Source organism: Manacus vitellinus, unplaced genomic scaffold (genome assembly GCF_001715985.3).
Source record: "Manacus vitellinus isolate BGI_N305 unplaced genomic scaffold, ASM171598v3 scaffold_17_pilon, whole genome shotgun sequence".
Taxonomy (NCBI): domain Eukaryota; kingdom Metazoa; phylum Chordata; class Aves; order Passeriformes; family Pipridae; genus Manacus; species Manacus vitellinus.
In genome coordinates, this window is record NW_021939256.1 from 2795382 (window position 1) to 2815591 (window position 20210).

General features: G+C 38.9%; 1 protein-coding gene across 2 annotated transcripts in view; it reads left to right on the forward strand.

Annotated features, from left to right (window-relative positions):
* NR4A3 (nuclear receptor subfamily 4 group A member 3) overlaps window positions 1-18945 on the forward strand; it is a 29617-nt gene extending 10672 nt beyond the window's left edge. For both annotated transcript variants that reach the window (XM_029958883.1, XM_029958884.1), the window contains 3 exons: window positions 4637-4836; window positions 6023-6201; window positions 15776-18945. In XM_029958883.1, coding sequence (XP_029814743.1) covers window positions 4637-4836; window positions 6023-6201; window positions 15776-16035 — 639 coding nt within the window. In that variant the 3' untranslated portion in view covers window positions 16036-18945. The remainder of the gene's footprint in view (window positions 1-4636; window positions 4837-6022; window positions 6202-15775) is intronic.
* The last annotated feature ends 1265 nt before the right edge of the window (window positions 18946-20210 follow it).

The following is a 20210-nucleotide window of genomic DNA, read 5'->3' on the forward strand; positions in this document are numbered from 1 at the left end:
TTCTATGGTTATTAAAATACAGGGCATTGAAGTGGCTTGTTAAATAAATTGTTTAGGCACATTGATATAAGAAAAGAAAAAAACAGAGCTAAGGAAAAATAAGATCAGATTCTTTCCCCTTAATGAAATATGATTACATCTGAGACTGTAAAAAATAGCAGCTATACTCAGACAATATATACATTGACCATTTATCACTTGTTGCTAAGTAATATTTAATCCTAAAACATATTTGATTGCAATATATAAAAATTGCATTATTCTGTTTTAGACTATACTTAAATATATAATTTAGTAATTTTAAGCATGCTGTAATATATTTCCTTCAAGCTAATATGTAAGTATTAAATCATATAATTTTCCAAGTTATTATTAAGAATCTAGCTGTTCAACATCTGACAGCCTTCTAGGGGTAGAATGCATTAGCCAAATTTCCATGTACCTTAACTGACCCAGAATATCTCGGGGGTCATTCTGCTAATACTAAGATGTGTGACAAGCTGTGCTCTTTGACAGAAATCTGCTGGGTTCCACAGAATTGCAGACATATATTAGCCCAAGCCATGAAAGCAGTATCTAACCATAGGTTTTTATTTAGTTATTGATATAAAGTTCTTTTGCATTTACAAAAAACTGAAAAGAAAACTATGTATTTCTATATGACTTTTTTCTTTATCCTGCAGTAATTATTCCTCTTTTAATGAAAACAGCCCATAGATTTAATTGCTGAACAATTCTGTTGGACATTACAGGAAGCATATGATTGACAGTATATTAATTTAGTCTTGGTATCTAAAAGGTTAAGTATGATTGTCTGTTAGAACATATTAATATCTAAGTTTTTCTTTACAATAAAATATATAATAGTCTGTTATGTCCAGTGATACTGAAAACACCAAAATATTCTACAAGAAATTAATAGATTCTTACATTTTTCATAAACCCTTATATACTTATTTTGAAAAGTTAGGGGAAATCTTAACAAATGCTGTGTAAAAAACAAGATTAATTAAATAAGACATGCCATAAACACACTGCAATGCTAAAAAATTCCTTTGAAGAGTAATTGTGTACCTGTAAAGACTAACTTATGGCATGTTCAGTTAGGTTGTGACCCTGCTGAGTGCTGCAAATAGGCAGATCTGGAAACCTGGCTTTGGAATCAGTCCTGACACTTCTGCAGATATGACCTTAATGTTTAGCATGGTCTTCATGTTTACAAGCTGTAGTGTGTTGACTCTCTTAAAAATATTGATAAATGTTTCGGAGGGAAATGTCTATCCCTTCCCTCCCAAAAAACCCACACACACACAGACACAGACACACACAAAAAACCAAAAAAAAAACCAACCCAAAAACTAAATTACATAAGCTACAAAATTTCACCAAAACATATTGGAAGCAATTCTGTTCAGAACATGGCTGCTTTTCATCTCAGCACTGGTTTTAACTTACCAGTCCAGAGCAGTAGTATATTTAGGTACTTGGTTTCAAAAGGCAATTGCCAAGGGCTGTAGTCTGGTCTCACGCCTGTTTACTAGTACAATTCCCTGAGTTCACACTTTTAAGTAAGTGAGATGAGAAACTGACCCTATATTTTGCCACCCTTATTCATGGAGAATAGACACCAGCTTAAGTAGAAATGGTTGCCTTTTCAGAGGGGGGTGAAGCATTCAGGCAACAATCCCCCCTTCCCCAGCCACAAAATTAAGCACGTATCTTGGCTTTTGGAAAAATAAGCAGAGCTTCTCCTCTGTGCAGAGAAGTTATTGTTAGGCTTTTGCAGCTGTAGCCATCGATGAAGGACTGATGAAAGCAGGCAACGGGTAGAGCTAGGTTGTGCTACCGGGCTTCCCAACACTGGGCTTTTCAAATTTCTTTAGATATAACATACAAGTTAATGTTGCTTGCTACACATGCAACCCCCTCCTCAAGAAACAGTCGGATTTCATTTAATTCCCAGAGGAGCTCTGGGGAAGGGAGTGAGGCAGAGCTTTGTCTTCTGACTTTCTCCCGGTTTGCCTCCAATTTGCACAGGGCAGGTTTAGAAATGCAGATAGTAGCCCTTCCGTACTTTCGCCTCCTGACCAAGGGCAGGCTTACCAGCTGTCTTGGTCACAAGTTAGGTCAAATATCACCTCTTCTCAGTGAAATAATCATTCAAAAACCCCACAGATTTTGGTGCATAAAACTGAACCATACATATTGTTCATGGTTATTTATATCTTCATAAGCCTGTTACAAGTAAATAATATTTTATTTTAACTATTCTTTATAAGTGCTAACTCTTTGTAGTGAGTGGTGACATATTGCAGCAGCTAAAAATTATGCAATTCCATATCTTTTTTTACCTTTCTTCTAAAATCGCTCTCATGGGCTAGACTATAATAACAAATACAGTTTATAATTTTTTTAGATGAATTTCATTTAATTCAGAGCCCTATGTGGGGCATACCATACTGTAGCATTCACAGTTAAGCGACATAATGCAGCATTCAGCTTCACTAGAAAATGTTAAAACTTTGCCTTACTTTTGCTAAAGGAATTTTTTATAACTACTGGGCACAAATTAACACCTGGCATAATTGTGCTGAGTTGTGATGAGTTATATTTAGAATGAACCCGTTCACAATGGGCAGTACTTTTTTTCTTTTCCTTTCCTTTCCCTTCCTCTTTACTGCTCAAAGGATCAAGAATGTGTGTTGCCTTAGCAGTACATGAGGTGTACTGCTAAGGTGAGGCGGGAGTTTCCATCAGCCTGTTTGGTTTCCCTGTGTAGAAAGAAGGAGTCATAGGTCAGTCCTGCACAGCAAAGTGTATCTCTCAGAGTCAAAATGAACACTGTCGAGGCTTGCTCTGCAACTTCACTTTAAGAGGGCCCAGAACATGCATAGTCTCTGAAAAATCAAATTATCTTTTTCTACCCCCTAATTATCTCAGTGCATCTTGCTGCAGTCCAGTGCCAGGAGTAGTTGGTTCATGCTGCTTGAGCACCCACAAATGCTCCAATCAGGCGGGACACTGAACATATAAAAGATGCAGCATACAGATTTTTCTACCACTGCTCCCCATATTCTCTGTATTGTGCCCTCTACCTGCCTCACTGTCACAGAATCCTTTGGAGTAGCTGGGGCAGAATTTATCTCCACATGTACTTTAGAAGAAGGATTGCACGTGTTTCACTAGCTGACTAGGCATGTGAGCTGGAGCTTACCATGAGAAACTCATGCTGTTAGTGCTGGGTAAGCAAAACAGAGTCATTAAGGACTTGTACTGGTGCCCCAGATACGGTGAGAGGTCTCTGGGATTGCTGTGGTTCTCCCATCAGTCAGCAACTTTGACACTGTGTCCTTCATCCCTCACCTGCCAACAGCAACCAGCTCCAGCTTGGAGAGGCAGAGAACAGGACAGCTACCCAAGACGTGCTTGCTGCCCCCCACTCTCTGTCCTGCACAGAGGTGACTTTTGGGTTGCAGTTAGCAACTTGGGTGATATCTGCAGCCCAAGTGGCATGGCTATAATAATGTCCTCCCAGGCTGCCAGCCCACTGTTACTGATTGGGAAAGGGTTGTGCATCTTTCTGCGTCTACTCTGGCTTGGGGAGTTGCTAGAGTGACCTTAAGGCTGATGGATTCAAGACCTAACTGCATTGTTTCCAAAGGGTGTGCACACTTTTAGCCATGGAGACTACCCTAACCTTTATTTGGCTGAGTCCTTGTGAGAGAGTGGGTATGAAATCTCTCCCAGAAATAACCCACCAGATGTCTGATGGTGAGGATGTTGTTAGAATAAATGCCACACTATTCAGCACCTGCTCAGAAAACCAGCAGTGCTTTCCAAGCACAGAATCAGACTAAGCCACGGAAACTCCCATTGTATTTTCTGCCAAGAGAGAGGAGAGCAGTGTCACAGGGGTGACAGGAATCCACTGATGACGAAGTAGGAGATAGTGGGGAGGGAACTGTCAGAGTGTCACAGGGAAGTTGAACAAGCTGAGACTGTCAAATGGTAGCCTGGAAGAGTTATGGCCACATAAGCAGGATAATAGGTTCTGCTAAACCTCAAATGCTTCAATTTGAAGGAAAAGAGGTGATATGGGGCAGCTGGTTTACTTTGAACCAATTCTGTATTCAAATGAAGCAATGCTGCATGTGTCAGATAAAACATGATTTATCCTATGTGTCTCTATCACTGTCAGATAAAATGCACTTTGAGAGGTTTTGGAAGAAATCTGCATTTTTGACATACTGAGACAAATTCATCAATGGGAAAACTGTTTAAATTGTAGTAAGCCAAATAGTGTTCCTCTTCTACTGTGACGCAAATTATCCTACCCACCAGGTTTTTATTTCTGTTTACTAATAGCATGTAGGTACTTTTAAAACGTGATACTATATTTTAGTTATAAATTTGAAAATACTTCTATACACATGGAAATATTTTTGCAATATATATTTGAATAGCAAAATGCCTGAAGGTAGCCAAATAAGTAGATAGATGTAGACCTACTTTTTATGTCTTTGTTAATAATACCAGCTTTGCCACAGAAGGAAATGTTGTCGGGCAAATAATGCTGTATGTTTCACAGAATGCCCTTAAATGCATATAACGTTGCTTTCTGTGGCTTTCATTTTAGTACTGTTCCACTGATCAGGCTGCTGCAGGCACAGATGCAGAACATGTACAACAATTCTATAATCTTCTGACTGCCTCCATTGACATAACTAGAGGCTGGGCAGAAAAAATCCCAGGATTTACTGACCTCCCAAAAGAAGATCAGACATTACTCATAGAATCAGCTTTTTTGGAGCTGTTTGTACTAAGACTCTCCATCAGGTAACTATTTATTTCATTTCCTCTTAAGATGATGTGAAAAATCATCCATCTAAATATTTTTAAGGAATAAATATGGCACTATCTTTGAACATGGTCAATTGTACCAAAAAAGCACAAAAAATCAGCGTGTTGCCTCCAAAGTGTGTTTAAGTTGTTTTACACTGCAGAAAAACCCAAGAAGGTGATTTAAAAAGAAAGCATAGGTCTCGCTAATGTGCTTCATTTTATTTGATCTCCCCCATATTCTTTTTACATAGTAATCAAAATTGATCCTCAGATACTATTTGAACAAGTCTGCTTCATACTCATAAGCATGAACTATAGAAAAGCACCTTCAGTGTGAAAGCTTTTTTCTTTTCCCCATTCTTTTACACATGCACATCTTTGTCCCTTTTGAAAGAGCTGAAGATGATTTAAAATCTTGTTCAGATTGTTTTAATTCTTAATGCCAAGTCATTTAGTAGAGCGAGAAGCTATTTGTCAGTGTAGCACTAGTTCAGACACTTTGCCCGAAAACACTCTCGGGGACTGGCAAAATTGCAAACTGGTGATTTGAATTATGCCCTTGTTTCTTTAGGTTGAAAATGACCTTTGCATGTGTTCTTTAACGGGGATATTGGCAATGGGGAGGGGAAGGAGAGGAGAGCTTGGCTGTAATTTCTCTCTTACGCACAGGTTTTCATACAAAAGAGTTTAAGCTGTTATGTGTATTGTGGTGCATTATTGCATGCATTTTCCATTGTTTTTTCCTTATCAATTTTTACAATCTGAAAAATGCAGATGATACTACGTAAATGCTGAGAGTTGCAGAATCTCTCCTTTTATTAGTTTTGTATTTCAAAATGCACTCACTTAGTATTCCTTTGGTTCAAACATACAGTATTTAATGTAAAATGTCTTCTCTGTTTATGCCTTTGGGCAGGACCAAAATCTTAACTAATTAGACAGTCTACACCACATGCTACAGCTAACCTCAGGCTTATAACTCTACGAAGTAAGCAATCATAGAAGCTTGCTTGTTGTACTTTGGCCCCAAGGGAGAAGCACATTGTCAAACGTGAATGCCCACATATGTCTCAGGATAATATGCCTTGGATTTTAAATGACAGACGCTTCAATACTGGTTATGCACTTTGCTGTAAAGTAGAAGACGCATTTATAATTTTTTCAATTGTTTTTATTTGAGGTCTGATACTGCTGAGGATAAGTTTGTATTCTGCAATGGACTTGTGCTTCATAGACTTCAGTGCCTTCGTGGATTTGGGGAGTGGCTCGACTCTATTAAAGACTTTTCCTTAAACTTAAAGAGCCTTAACCTTGATATCCCAGCCTTAGCAAGTCTATCAGCTCTAACTATGATTACAGGTAAGTGCTCCTTTGTTAATAGAAAGCTTCAGGCTCCAGTGCTTTGCTTTAATGGAGATTCAAGCAATTTCAGTTAATTTAGCTATATTCAGGGTAAAGTGAGTATGATTTTTAAGTATTGGAATGACCACACTGAAAATATGGATTAACATTAGGCTGTCAGACACCTCTATTAAAATGCAATCTAACTATTTCTTTTCAGTTTCATTGTTTTCTGGGAATAGCCTCTAAAAAACAAACTGTTTCCAAGCAAATTGTGTAGTTTGTACAAAAATATTCAGAATACTTGCTGAATTCCCAGAAAAGCCTAATGAAATGCCCAGAGCTAGGTCTTCTGTGTAGGAATACTAATATCAAGGCAGCTCGAGAGCTAGAAGCCATACAGCTAGTATAGCTCATCCCTCAGCAAGGTAGCTAGATCAGAAAAACTGCTCCATGTGGCAGGCAGGCTCCTTTTGGTAGCCAGGATACCCTAGATATTTCACACACTGCTTTTCTGAGAGAGAAAAATCAGAGAATAGTGAGAAAAAAGTCGCATTCCACAGCTGTACTAAAGATTTTGGGTGTGCATGTGACCATATCACCCCTTCTGCCTCCTGGGATGAACAGCAGGAAGCTAATGTCATAATCTGCCAAATCTGACCAGTAAGTACAAAACAGGGGAGCATAACCTTTTAAAGTGTAATTTTCTCATTCCTGAAACAACAAAGCCTCTTGAAGTACATACTGCATACCTTGGGCTTCTTGCAGTAGAAGAGGCATAGTGATGGCAGCAGGAGTAGCTGGGAGTAAGGGTGTCTGACAACCACACAGTGAAAGTTGGAGCAGCAGTTGTCTCTACACAGAGCCTCACACTCATTTCAGAAAAGCTGGTAGCATAATGGTGCAACTGTGTCATCACTGTGAGACAGGGCTTCAGTGTGCCCTGAGCTGGATCTTCCCAGGGATAGATATAAGCTCCACTGGGATAGATATTGATTTCCTTCTGCATTTCAGGCATCCACGACTTTTCAGGCAGTGGGCTCAGCAATACCACATGCAGTCTTCATTTTACCCGGGGCGAGATAATGTTGGGGAAACACTGAGATAAAATGCTCAGTGAGAAATATAAACCCTAAAATTGACCAATTTCTGATGACATTTGTGGGACCAAGATTTTGGCTTCGGAGTTTGCACAGTATGCTTCCTTCCTGCATTTTGGGGAAGGGTTAGTGTATGTGTGTAACTCTTTGCTTCTTAAGAAAAGCATTTTCAATTTTTTGATTAATTTCTGTTCATTTCTTCTGCAGTTGGAAAGGGTACTTTAAGGTCCAGATTCTAGTTTCTTTGATAACACATGTAAGACCAGAATAACTCTTTGGAGTTGGCTTTACTCTGTATAAAAAGTTTCCGAAATGAGTAGCACGTTAACGTGAGAAAGAACATTCCCAATAATATTTTTACTCCTGTGTATATAAACGTCCACTGACATATGTTCACACCTATTTACGTATATGTATTATAAATACATACATATATGTGTATACATACTTATATACATATCTAATGTATTTGTGTATGTGTGTGTATTTAGGTATCTAAATCAAGGACAGGTTCTGTCTCTCTCCATGTATATTTACATACATGCATATGTTCATACAGGCACATATATATAGCACATATCAATGATTTAGATCATTTACTATATATTAGATATGTCCTTTTTAGATAGACATAGGTAACGTGTTCTTGGTTATCTTCCTGGAGACAGAGAATATGCAGGTCAATGAACAGAATTCCTAGCAAGCCAAGTGAATGTAGAAAAAACAAATGTGTTGGACAAAAACTTAACTTTCCTTACAAAATCATGCCCTGTTTTAACACGGTAATTTGTTCAGTTAGACACTGCTTGCTTGCCAAAAGTTGTCCAGTGGTTGGCTCAGGTCACCCTGAGATAATTAGAAATAGGTTTTAATTGGTAACAGCCCACATTTCTTCCTTTCTTTGATCATAAGCCTTCCAGGAGTTTGCTATATTTTGCTGGTATTCCCGAAGTTTCTAAACAAATGCAAGCAACTGTTGCCTTTAAAAGGAGACTGTTTCTGTACATAAAAGTTTTAGAATTTTACGTGTTTGTCAATCTTCTCTTGATTTTCTCACCTGTATGAGATGGTGTTTAAAATGAATATACTTTTCTGCTTATTCTTTTATTTCATGAGGCTGGTATATCTCTACTGATTTGCTCTTAAGGACAGCGTATACTTTCATGTGATCTAAATTAGACCAAAGCTCTAGTGACATATTCAGAGGTTTCAGATGTCCAAGGGCAGTTAGCTAACTTATGGACTCAGCCAGAAATTTGGTCACCTGAAAATGGATGGTATTGTATAATGATGAACGATATTAAAAAAAAAAACTGTAAGAGAAAATCAGGTGATTATGGCTGAGAGAACACTACACCACAAAGTGCTGGTGGGCAGGGTTCTTTTGAGACTTTCTCATTAATAGTGTATTGAAATTTCTTATTCAGGAAAGCCTTGAGGTTTGCCTCTGGTGTGGCATCCCAGAATGAGAAATGGCTTCCTGCCTCCTCCCTACAGTTTGAACATGACAAGCCATGTACTGGTTTTCAGCTAGTCCTACCAAAAGAGAAAAAATAATAAAGAGAAAATTTGGAAATCTGAAACCTGAAAAATTCTAAAATGTTTAACATTTTTAAGCACTGTTTTGAGGTTTGGCTTAGATTTACGTGGGTGTTTCAGATGCCATTCTTTAGCTCTGGGGAAGGTACTCTTTTCTCCTGTAGTGAACTGTTGGAGGCAACGGGTAGTTAGCAAACCCTAGTTCAAGTCTTTTTTGTGAGTCAGACCAAGAGAGTGACCTTTTCGAGGAACATGGGATATCTGACTATTGACTATCACTATCTTTTGTCTTAAGACAGCTTGATATGTTTCATGGGCTGCAGAATGGCTGTTGTGCCTGATGATATGGGGACAAGCTGGTGCTCAGAGGGACACCCAAGGCCCAATCTCTGGTCTGATTCCAACAGGAAGGGAATCTGACCATGGATCTTCCATGTTTCATATGGATATCCATGTAATTAGGCTGCAAGATAGGAAGGAGCAGGAGGGCTCTGTTTTGTCAATCTAGCTGTTTGCCTTTAGTAACAACATGGCAAAACAAAAATCCTGACTTGAGCAAAATTTTCTTGATTATTACATAGACTGCTCCAGTTCTTATTTTGCATTAGACAACTGTTCATGACTTGATGGTTTAACCAAAAAAAGGAACAGACAATAACCCTGTGATCTATAATAGTTATAGCCTATTTTAATACTGTATGGTATCTTAGATGGCATCAAATTCAAAAATTGTCTCTCCAGATAAAGAGAAATTGCTTCTGGGGATAATGACCTGTTTGTTCTTCTTGATTTCATGAATGCTGTCCATAGCCCAAACAAAGACAACAAACCCTCTTGTATACTAGCCATTGGCAGTTTCGCTGAGGGAGAAAAGTGAGAGGAGTCACCACTCTCTTTGGCATATTCTCTCTCCATTCTGCAAGAGTGACAGGGAGGACTAACATCTGTTTCCCAGTGAAGGAAGAGAGAATAAATCTGAAATTCAATTTTGGAGGCTAAAAGACATTCCACTGTTCCCAGTGTCCCAAGATATACTGAAGGCTGTTCTCTCATTTTGGGATGTCAAATCGTCTCCCCAGTAACAACTCCAGTAGTTCCAGGGACCTTTAATTAACCCTGCTGACTTGTTTGGAGCTGCAAAGCTCTATGTCTTGTCTCAACCACAGCTGCAGATGACAGCATAGGATGCATGGTTATAGGCATATATGGTAATTTGTTCTCTTTAGTGATTTTGAAGAGAGCGACAAGAGACTCAGTGAGTATCACAGGACTCACTAGTTCACCACACTGCTTGCTTTGAGTAAAACTAAAGGAATGCATATTATTTTGCATTATATAATCCATTAGAGTGTATATTTGTACTTTTTCTATTTATTTTTTTGTTTTTGGAAATTTGTAGTATGTTGCCTAAAAGAAAAGGCGTTATGTCAGATTGCTGCTGAATTTTCGAGTCCTTTCAGATAAGACACCATCTTGAAAGAGCACCCAGAATGAAAGAAGTGACATCAGGTTTATTGTGTCTTGTAAACAGTTAACTTAAAACACCGTAGTGCCAAAACACATCTTTTTACTTTAAGGTACTCCTCTAGTATCTTCCTCTCTCTGTCTCTCTTCTCTTTTTTTACTTCCTTTAGCTGGTTAAGAAAGGCTGGACACAACTTCCTCCAGAGCACATCGGTGTCACTCTAAGTATCACCCAGAAGAATGTAGTTAGGAAACAACACATGACGCTCACCCACACATCCCCATGAAAGCAAAAAAATTAGTTCTGTCATGTTCTTTTTCTTTGGATCACTTATTCTGTTGGTAGGTAGGATCTAATGAGCTAAAGAAGAGTGCCAACATGAAAAGGAAGTGCTGGTCATCTTGGGACGAGTTCTGTCATTAGTTCCACATGGACGTTTTCTATCAGTTTAGCCTGTTTATGGATCACAAGTGTTCCTGCACAACTACTCCATGCTGGACTGGTTAGTGTTGAAGATGACCAGATATTAGCTCAGCCTGAACTTGAAAATGCTTCCTTAACTTTCCAAATCACCATTTATAATGCTGTTTTACAGGTTTTTTCTAACATTGTGAAAATATAGACTGAGAGTCCAGTGCAGATCATCTCAAGGCCACACTCTAATTTCTGCCTGCTCTAGAACTTCTAGTGGTTTTTTTCTCAGTGTCTCTCTCTCGTTGATTCGCTTTTCCTCTCTGCCCCTTCCTTTCTCTATCCACATCAAACTATTATTGTTTTGCCCACTTGACGCTCTCAGTGGGATGCTGCCGAGTACAGAGCATTCTAGCCCTCATGCAGCCAAGCTCTTTCAGCATATGTTTTATTTTAAGTGTGTTACAGACCAGCCCAGAACCACTGTATATATTGGGCTTATTCACACTCTTAATGCTTTGTTAGACTGGCACCAGACCATTGAAGAATATTGTGAGGTTTCAATTAATTATGAGTTTGTGTTTGTCTTCCTGCTGTTGGGCTTTCTGTTCCAGTTTACAAACACAATTTTTAGCACCATCAGTCATACCAAGAAACAGTAATGAGTCCAGTCTGGCTAAAAAGAGTCTGGCTGCTGCAGTTCCTTCTGAACATGAATTTGTCCAACCTGTTTCTGGAAGAGGGGCTTACCTATTCTTCAGCAGCAAATATCCTTCAGTCCTCTTGCCAGGATATCCTCTGCTGTGGGTGCTTCATGTGCTGGGTCTACATAGCAGGTGGCAGACTGGAGGAGTGTAGGAGAGCTAGTTATAAAAAAACCCCTCCAGATTGCATTGTCTGCCTTCCCCCTGCCACTTAGCTGAGGGAAATACTGTCAGCGTCAAAGTAAAGTACTCACTCCTCCTTTTTCACTCCCACCTTTTGCTGAGGCAAGAACTCTTTCTTTCTACAGCAACCAGCAGTCTCTGTGTTACGTTGGGGTTTTCTCAAAGGAGGGAGCAAACTATGGTGTTCTGTGTGGTCACTCTGACTTGAGGTACCTTGCAGACCTGATGCAGGATACAGGGCACCTCCAGAAGATGATTCATCCACTAAAATTGTAATAATCTAAAAATGCCTATCTTTCCACTGATGTTAGGGGGAGCTTGAGAAGTCTGTACGTCTAGGTTGGGGATCCTTACAAAGTGCCTGAGAATTAGGCAGGATAAATCTGGGCCAGATTTCTACAGGAAAGGAGACTCTTGTATGTACTGAGTTGCAGTCCTGTGTAACAGTGTGTACACGAGACAACCAGAAAGCTGTAGGCAACTGAGCCTTGTGTTTATTTGAGTTATAGAAGGGGAAGAGGATTGTGAAGGGGGAAGAGAAAATCCTGTAACTACATTGAAACCGAGACAATCAAGAGGCCTATTTTAAGTCTGCAGAGTTAATCAGTTGCGTTTCTGATCAGACTGACACCTCAGAATAAATTAGGGCTAAAAGTGACCCACCCTGACACAGAGTGCAAAGCCCAGGGGTCTTTGAGGTACTCAAGCTCTTTGAGGTACTTACACTCTTTGAGAGGCATTTTCTATAAAGGTAGTGCTCAGTTTGCCTAACCCTGCCATGATCTACCTCGTGTCAGAAGTTAGGGAAAGAGGGATTAGCACAGCTGGTGATAAATTTTTCTGCTTTTTTGCTTTCTTCCTATCGAGTTTTTGCTGATCAGCGTAATGATAGCAAAGAATCGCATTGAGCTTCCCGGGAAAAGGAGAAAGTGTAAAAAACTTGCTGTGTTCAGTTTGCTGGGATGAGCTAAGTTTGCAGAGCTTTAGGGGCAAAACTTTTGATGAGTCATTTTGACAGCATTTTTGCCATAAATCACCATTTTTTCTTGCAAAAATCAATGGTATCCTAAAACACGAGGCTGAGAAATCCTATGTTCACTTTACGTGTGCCTTTTTAATTGTCATTATAAGAAAGTCTGAATACAATAATATTTACACACCTCCTCAGTCAGTTAGAGAAAATCTATCCATTTTGACCAGCTGTCCTTCTGGGGATAAATCTTGACCTTATCATTCCCATGTGGATAAAAACATCCCATGGATGACGGCAAATGATTAGAGGCCATCGGCTTCAGTGCCACTGCACACATTTAAAACAGGTGCCTGGTGCTGCTCCCTCTAGGTTGTGTAAGAAAGACTGGGAGTCTTTCTTTGTGCAAACAAGACAAGGTGGAAAAGGCAAGCAAGTGTGATATTTGAACCCTATTAAATTTAAATCTCTGAGTAAATTAGGACCAAGACTCCTCAAGTCTACCAAGGAGAGGAGCTATTTCTTAGATAAGTATGTTCTTCAGGAACTAGTTGGATGCTAACACCAGAGACTGCAATGGCAGCAGAAAGGCTTCTACATAGATGACTTTGGCTTTCTGTAGATCCACAAGGGATGCCTTAGGGACAGAAAACTGAAAACCCCTGAGGCAGTTCCAGTCATGAGAAATTAACCTTTGTAGAGATTTGCAAGTAGCAAAAGCCATTGTATGGCAACTCACGCAGGAGAGAGGACAGTTTGGTTTGTCTGTGGCTGCTTTAGTATTATGGCAGTGGAGAGAAGTGTAAGGACAGAGTATCTGTTAATTCTGACTTTCCATGCTTAAGGACAGAGTATCTGTTAATTCTGAATTTCCATGATTTTTTTATGTAAGGCAAGGCTACTAACACAATAATCTTTGCACGCATAGTGTTTTGCATCAGTCTATTTCATGGCTATTCACCAAAGACATGATTTGTTATGAAACCTTCTGAACTTGTCAGTGGAAGACAGGCTGTTTAGTTCTGGCTGTAAATGTTAATAAAGTTGCTGCATGCTCCAGAGCCAGAGATAATTTTCCATACTCAGCAGCAACGTACACACCTACTGAGGCAGTGGTTTAAAAATGTGCTCTGCTAATTCATAGTCAGGTTTGGGATCCATTCTAGTATTTCTGCTCCCTGGATCTATAAAAATATCTTCACTTACACAGCTAGGACACAAAACAGATTAAAAGATGGGAACTCTTCAAAGACTGCAAGATTAATTTAATGTCCTGCAGATTCTCTCTGTAGGCTAGTGGTAAAAAAAAAAAAAAAAAAAGGCCCTACAGCTTTTCCAACCTGTATAAAATATTTATCTGCCAAGATTTTTAATGGCAGAATCTGCCTAAGTATTTACTCTCAGTGACCTGTATAGTTAAGGCTTACATAATTACACTATACACCATTTACTGGAAAGGCTTTAAATATTCATTGACTTCTCATGTTTTAATGTAAACAAGGCACTTAGAATACCTAGGGTTTTTAATTCCTGCAAGGTGAAAAAGATGTCTGAAGCAGATGCCACTGTTTGGACAAGTGTTGCTCTGAAACAGCAGGGCAGATTGATGGTACTTAAATGATAGAGTGCAGTAGCTTCTGGGCGGAGACATACATGTCTGCACATCTCTGATTCTGATCCCAGACCAGTATTTTTCAGAAGCCAACTCTGCCTAAGTAAGTACAGTTGAAAAAAAGTGTAAAATGGGTGAATATCAGTGGAAAACCAGACCTTTACATATTATGACTGCCTTCATTGAATCCTGTCTGTTTTATTGGTTTGTAAAGAGCACCTAGCCAAAACAGGTGGTGAGGGGAGGCAGCGAGGAGTTTATATGCACAGGCCTGGGCAAGGCACCACTACGTCTGGTGCAGGCATTACTCCTACTTCTAGAAGTAAAGAAAACTGTACTCTTTTCACTGTTCATTAGGGGACAGGCAGAGAACATACCAATAGCTTGCTCCTCCTGGCATAGAGGAACAAGACTTGGGGACAATGGGCACAATGTGGCTGGTGGCTGCCAGGGATGCAAGAGAGGGCCAGGGAAGGAGACGACTTCAAATGCATCAAACATGAGAACTGCCACAATTACTCCTCATCCACTGCTGCCATTGTTTTATATGTCTGATTGATTTACAATTAATATAACCTGCATTTTCTTAGATTACCCTATCTGGCACAGTTCTATTTCATGTGTGAATTATTACGACTTTGCTGTGAAGCCAGTTCTTACCTGTGAATTTCAAAGTCAAAGGCAAATCAAAACAACACAAATTTGAGATTTTTGTTCTGAATATTTTTGTTCTGCTATTTCAATATGTCCATTAAACTTTGATAGCAAACAACACAGAATTCTTTCCCCAGTAAAGAGCCTGCTTTTAATGAATCACAAATCTGATTCATTATACTTATGCTTAAAGAACTGGGAATGCATTTAACATCACTGAAGTATTTTAAAAAGGTATTTGAAGGGAGACAACCCCAGCTCCCCTTCATTTTAGGAGTGATGAGTTTTTTGCAATGGATGACATAGTAACCATTCACTTTTGCTCACTCAAAGCAAAATAGTTAACTTCCAGGCTTCTTTTATCTTAAGCTTTTAAAGATGAATAAACTAAAAAGCAGCAGCTGATCAAAATAACAAAGGCTAGTAAGGTGCCTTTACTTTCTTATAAGAGTGTCTGCAAATTCCTGGTGGAATTCTAGGCTGGGCACTGATGGAGCTGGCTAAGGATATCGATCGCCACTTGAATTCACTGAATAAATAATGGTTGCCATAGTTATTGAGCATTCACAACTGGTGGGGAAGCACGGAAATCTCCAAAACACCTCCTGTGATAGTTTTGCTGGAAAATCACCCAATTAATTCTGTCTCATATCATAAAAATTATGTCAGATATGCAGCATGCTTGGATTCCTTGTACCAGTATTGCAATCATAACTGAGCATCTCTGTTGCTTATTTTAGCAGCTAAAGAGAAAAGGGAACTTGCTGTCTCTTATATTGCATGGCAGAAAGGTTCATTGACATTGTATAGCCTCATCTGTTCTGAAAAATCTTACACTTTCAAAGCACTTTTTGCTTTGAGTTTCAGAGTATGGCTCTGGGTTATGCTGAAGAAAGTGAGTTGTCTCCATTTGTGCTAAGGATGCTGATGTGTTTTTTTTCTCTCACTTTGCAGAACGACATGGATTAAAAGAACCAAAGAAAGTGGAAGAGCTATGCAACAAGATCACAAGCAGTTTGAAAGATCACTTAACTTTCAGTTGCCAAAACAAAGGACAACCACTTGAGTCTGCAGAGAAGGTACTGGGTGTTCTGGCTGACTTGCGTTCTCTCTGCACACTGGGACTGCAGCGCATCTTTTACCTGAAACTGGAAGATTTGGTGCCAGCCCCTTCCATTGTCGACAGGCTGTTTCTGGACACCTTACCCTTCTGAGTCAAACCACCCTCCTGAAAGGCAAACGCCCACCAGAGCAGGCAAATGGATCGTGACTTACAGCTAACATTTCTGCCCTCACTTAACAGAAAAGCAGCTCCGAGTCTAAAATGAGGTCTTTTCTGGCGCTTTGTCCTTACAACCTGAGGCCTGAAACTTACTGGCTTACTGGTTTGGGGTTGTGTTCTTTGTTTTCTTTTGTGTGATTTGGGTTTTTTAAATAGCTAATAAGGCACTTTTGGACAATGCTATCCCAGCAGCAGTAAGAGGTTAACATGACTGTTTTAAATCTGTTGTTTAACACCTCATGGTCTATGAGGAATAAAATTGTAGAAGTTGTGTTTGAAAACAAGAACAGCAAATAGTTGTTTGCCAGGGTAGTATGTGTTTTGTGAGGATACCTTTAGCATACTTCCTGCATCAAGGGCACATACATCAGCACAATCTAAACAAAAATTCACTTTTTTAGCAAAGTACATTCAATTAAACATTTCATACAAATCAAATATAGCAAAATGACAATGGCTGTTAGCTCCCATGTTCAAGTGCAATTTTTTAAAGTGCTGTCTTACTAAGTCTCATTTATTAACTAATTTATTTTACTAGGAAAACAAATGGAAGAAATCAAGTGAGAAAATTACATGCACTAACTTACCTGACAGAGTTTTCCAAACTTGATTCCATGTAGCGTGACTTATTGACAAATGTAAGTGGAAGACACGGGAGCAATTGTGGCTCAGTTGTTCCTTAGCTAAGGAAATCCGAGTAAGTAGTGATTGGAGCATACAGGGTCAGCATCAGGGATAGTTCCGTTTTAGACTTCTAACGTAAGTGACTAGTTAGTAAACAGACAGAAGATCGTTTTCAAGAACAAGCAAGTCTTGTAAAATAGTATGAATGTAAGTGCTAGGAAGGATATAGTGGGCTGCGTTTAAACATTCCGTGTTCGTACTCCTTTTTGTATGTTTATACTGTTGATGCCATATTAATATGAGATAATTTGTTGCATAGTGTCTTTATTTGTATAAATGTTTGTATGCATGGTATATTGTAATGGCTTTGCCTGTATTTATTGCAATGACTGCCAGCTCATGGGAGCCCTGTTACACATGATAACTAAATGGGGTGTTCACACTGACTCAGATACACCAGTTGGAAAACTATATACATATATATAATGTGTATATATATATATGTATATAACTATATTTGTGTGCGTGTGTGTGTGCGTGTGTCTTTTTATTAACCATTTGTATATAAAATATCTGTCAAATCACAAGCAGAGTTATTTTACAGTTTATTTGCAGTGACTTCTAAGGCAGTACTGTTTAGCACTTTGATATTAAAATCTTGCTCATGTTTTGCTAAATTCAAATAATATTTAAAAATTTAGTTCTAAAAAACTTTATATGCACTGTATTGAGTCAAAATTTTGTTGGTCATTTTGCTAAGGAAAATTTTGAATGTCAACCTGATGTCACTGTATCTTTTGTCAGCTTTAAACATTCTAGCTTTTGTCTTTTTTTAAACTATGCTGTTTATATGGAAATTAAATTATACAATCAAACAGATGCCAAATGAATTGCCTAATTGCTGCAAAGGATAACCCAGATATCGAGTCACTGTATGGTTTTCAAATAGTAATCTGGTATTTTATCACTTACTATGTTTGGATGTGCTTTTATGAAAAAATTATTCTTATATCAAGATTTATAGTAGTGTCAATAGGGAAACAGACTTCTAATCACTATAGTTAATATTTCTGGTTTACCTGCAGATAATATTTGGAAAAGTATTGCTTTTTGTATTGACTTTTAAGCTTATGTGCAAACATAATAGCATAATTAAATATCAGAGAAGCTAATGTTTCTTGTAGGTTGCTGTAACAAGCCTGACCAGCAAGATAAATATATTTTGACTGAATTTGCTTTTGTATATACTTAATATATATATATACATATATATATATATATACACACTCACACACATGTGCGCATACAAAAACATACAGACACAAAATCCGAAGAAAGTATGTTTGCTTTTGTCTCCTTGTGTAAGACACAAAGTCCCTTGAGAAACTACTTTTATCTAGGGACAAGTCCTGCCAGGTGCTGAGCACCAGCCAGATGAGGGCTTGCAGGAGCTTTTTGCGAGTGGGCCCTTACCAAGGATTTTCAGGCAAATCAGCATAGTACAGTAAAATTCCTTTTTTGTTGAGCAAGGTTTATTTATTAAGTGGAATGTTAGTGGGAGGTAGCAGGTTCGGAGCCCCATGTGAAATTTCACGTCGTCTGTGTCCTCCAGTCTTCCATAGATAGTCTTAGCTGTGATACTCTCCCAAATCCCATCATCTGTGGAATTGTCCTTCATGTCAACGTCAATACACTGATTCATCCTTAGAGTGCAACCAGTGACAGGTCACAGTGGTAAAAGAAAGAGTTAATGCAGAATAAATCTACTACTATTCTTAGAGCTCTCTCAGTGTGAACATGCCTTTGTCTAGGCAGAATTCAGGAATATATCAGGTGTTAAGGGAGAGTGCCTTGCTTTTATTTCAGACAACAGTGTCTCAAGAGTTTCTTCACTCCGCTAACCAGAGTACTTTTTTTCTTTCTTCTTTCTTTTTCTTTTTTTTTTTTTGTGGTGTTAACCTGTGGGTTGAAAGAAATGCTCATGTACATATACAATGTAAATTAAAATTATTAAATTGAATAACATTTTTTCAGAGGCCCCATGTGTGTTGAATAAGTATGCTTAATTCTGTTAAAATCTGATGTGAATTTTTTATCATTTATAAAACATTAAAAAATTGTCTACTTGAGTCTTAAAAGTGGAAAAATTGGTGAAGCATGCTTAAGAACACTGGCAATTTAATGGCTAGTCTTTTGATTAAAATAGCTTTTATATAAATATGTGCCTGCAGTATCTGGTTATGCAATCTGAATTAGATATTGAGAGTTGGACCATGGTTGTCCCAGAGGTTGAACTACATACGGACCAGAACAGAGACACTATTCTCCCCTCACTGTATTTCTCCTCCATGACATAAAGGGATTGTAATTAAATCACAGCTGATGAGGCCACAAGGAAGAGAGGGGATGGGTATAGGGCTCATAGCACCTGTGTCTGGCTAGAAAGAGGACAGAGCTCCAATCCCATCTTCTGCTCCTTTGTGTCAGTAAATCCTGGGAAGACATCACTCCAGCAGGCACCTGCATCCTTTTCTTTAAGTGTGCATCCAATTCCTTTCCTTACTGTGCCTTGGCTTTGCAGGAGGGCTCACTTATCTCCTGCCAGACAAAACTGTTTGGCTACAAATGCATTTTCAACAAATGCAGTTTTGGGAGGCATCTGCCACTATTCTGGGTATTGCCATAAGTACTGGTGGCTCTGGCACACCTCTGTGAGGGGGTTACATCAAGTGATGTGCTGTGGTGGGCTGCAGGATTGGCAGCTGCAGGATTGGCAACTCCTTCCTTGGAAACTTGACAAAACAAGACACTGGGCAAACTCTTCCAAATTATTTTCTGTTTTGTTTTTTTTTTTTAATGACTTATTTTTAAAATTAAACTATGGAGTTTATCCTTACTAAACTCACAATTATCTCAATTCATAATTATTTCAGGGCCTTAAGTCGTGTCTTTACACATGAGAAAACTCTACGTTCTGATCTAATTCACCTGCACTTGTGTCCTTATGTGTGCCTTGTGTGCTTATACTCCTAAACCACATCAGTGGCAGATCCCTTGCAAAGGGATGTGATGCCCAGTGGTGACTCTGGCAGTGGAAGGTTGGGCTGAGTAAGGAATATAATAGCAGGTTCCTCTGGTAGACACCAACCTTGGATAAGAGACTGGCACCAAGGCACCCAAAAATGAGAAACTGTGACTAGAGGTGAGTCAAAGCTCTTTCTACAGCTTCCCTACTTTTACTTTTCACATTTGAGTTCATTTTTCCAATCTTCAAAGCTAAAATTTCAATTATGCTGAGGAGGGGGAGAGAGGGATTTAACTGTATAAAATTAAGCATGTTTCTGGGAAAAATTGGCAACTCTATGAAACGTCTTTTGATTAATTATTTGTATTACAGCAACACCTAGAGGCCACAGCAGAGATCAGGACCCTCATTTTGCTAGCTACCCTAATTGGCACCACCAGTACCCAACCAGGAGAAAC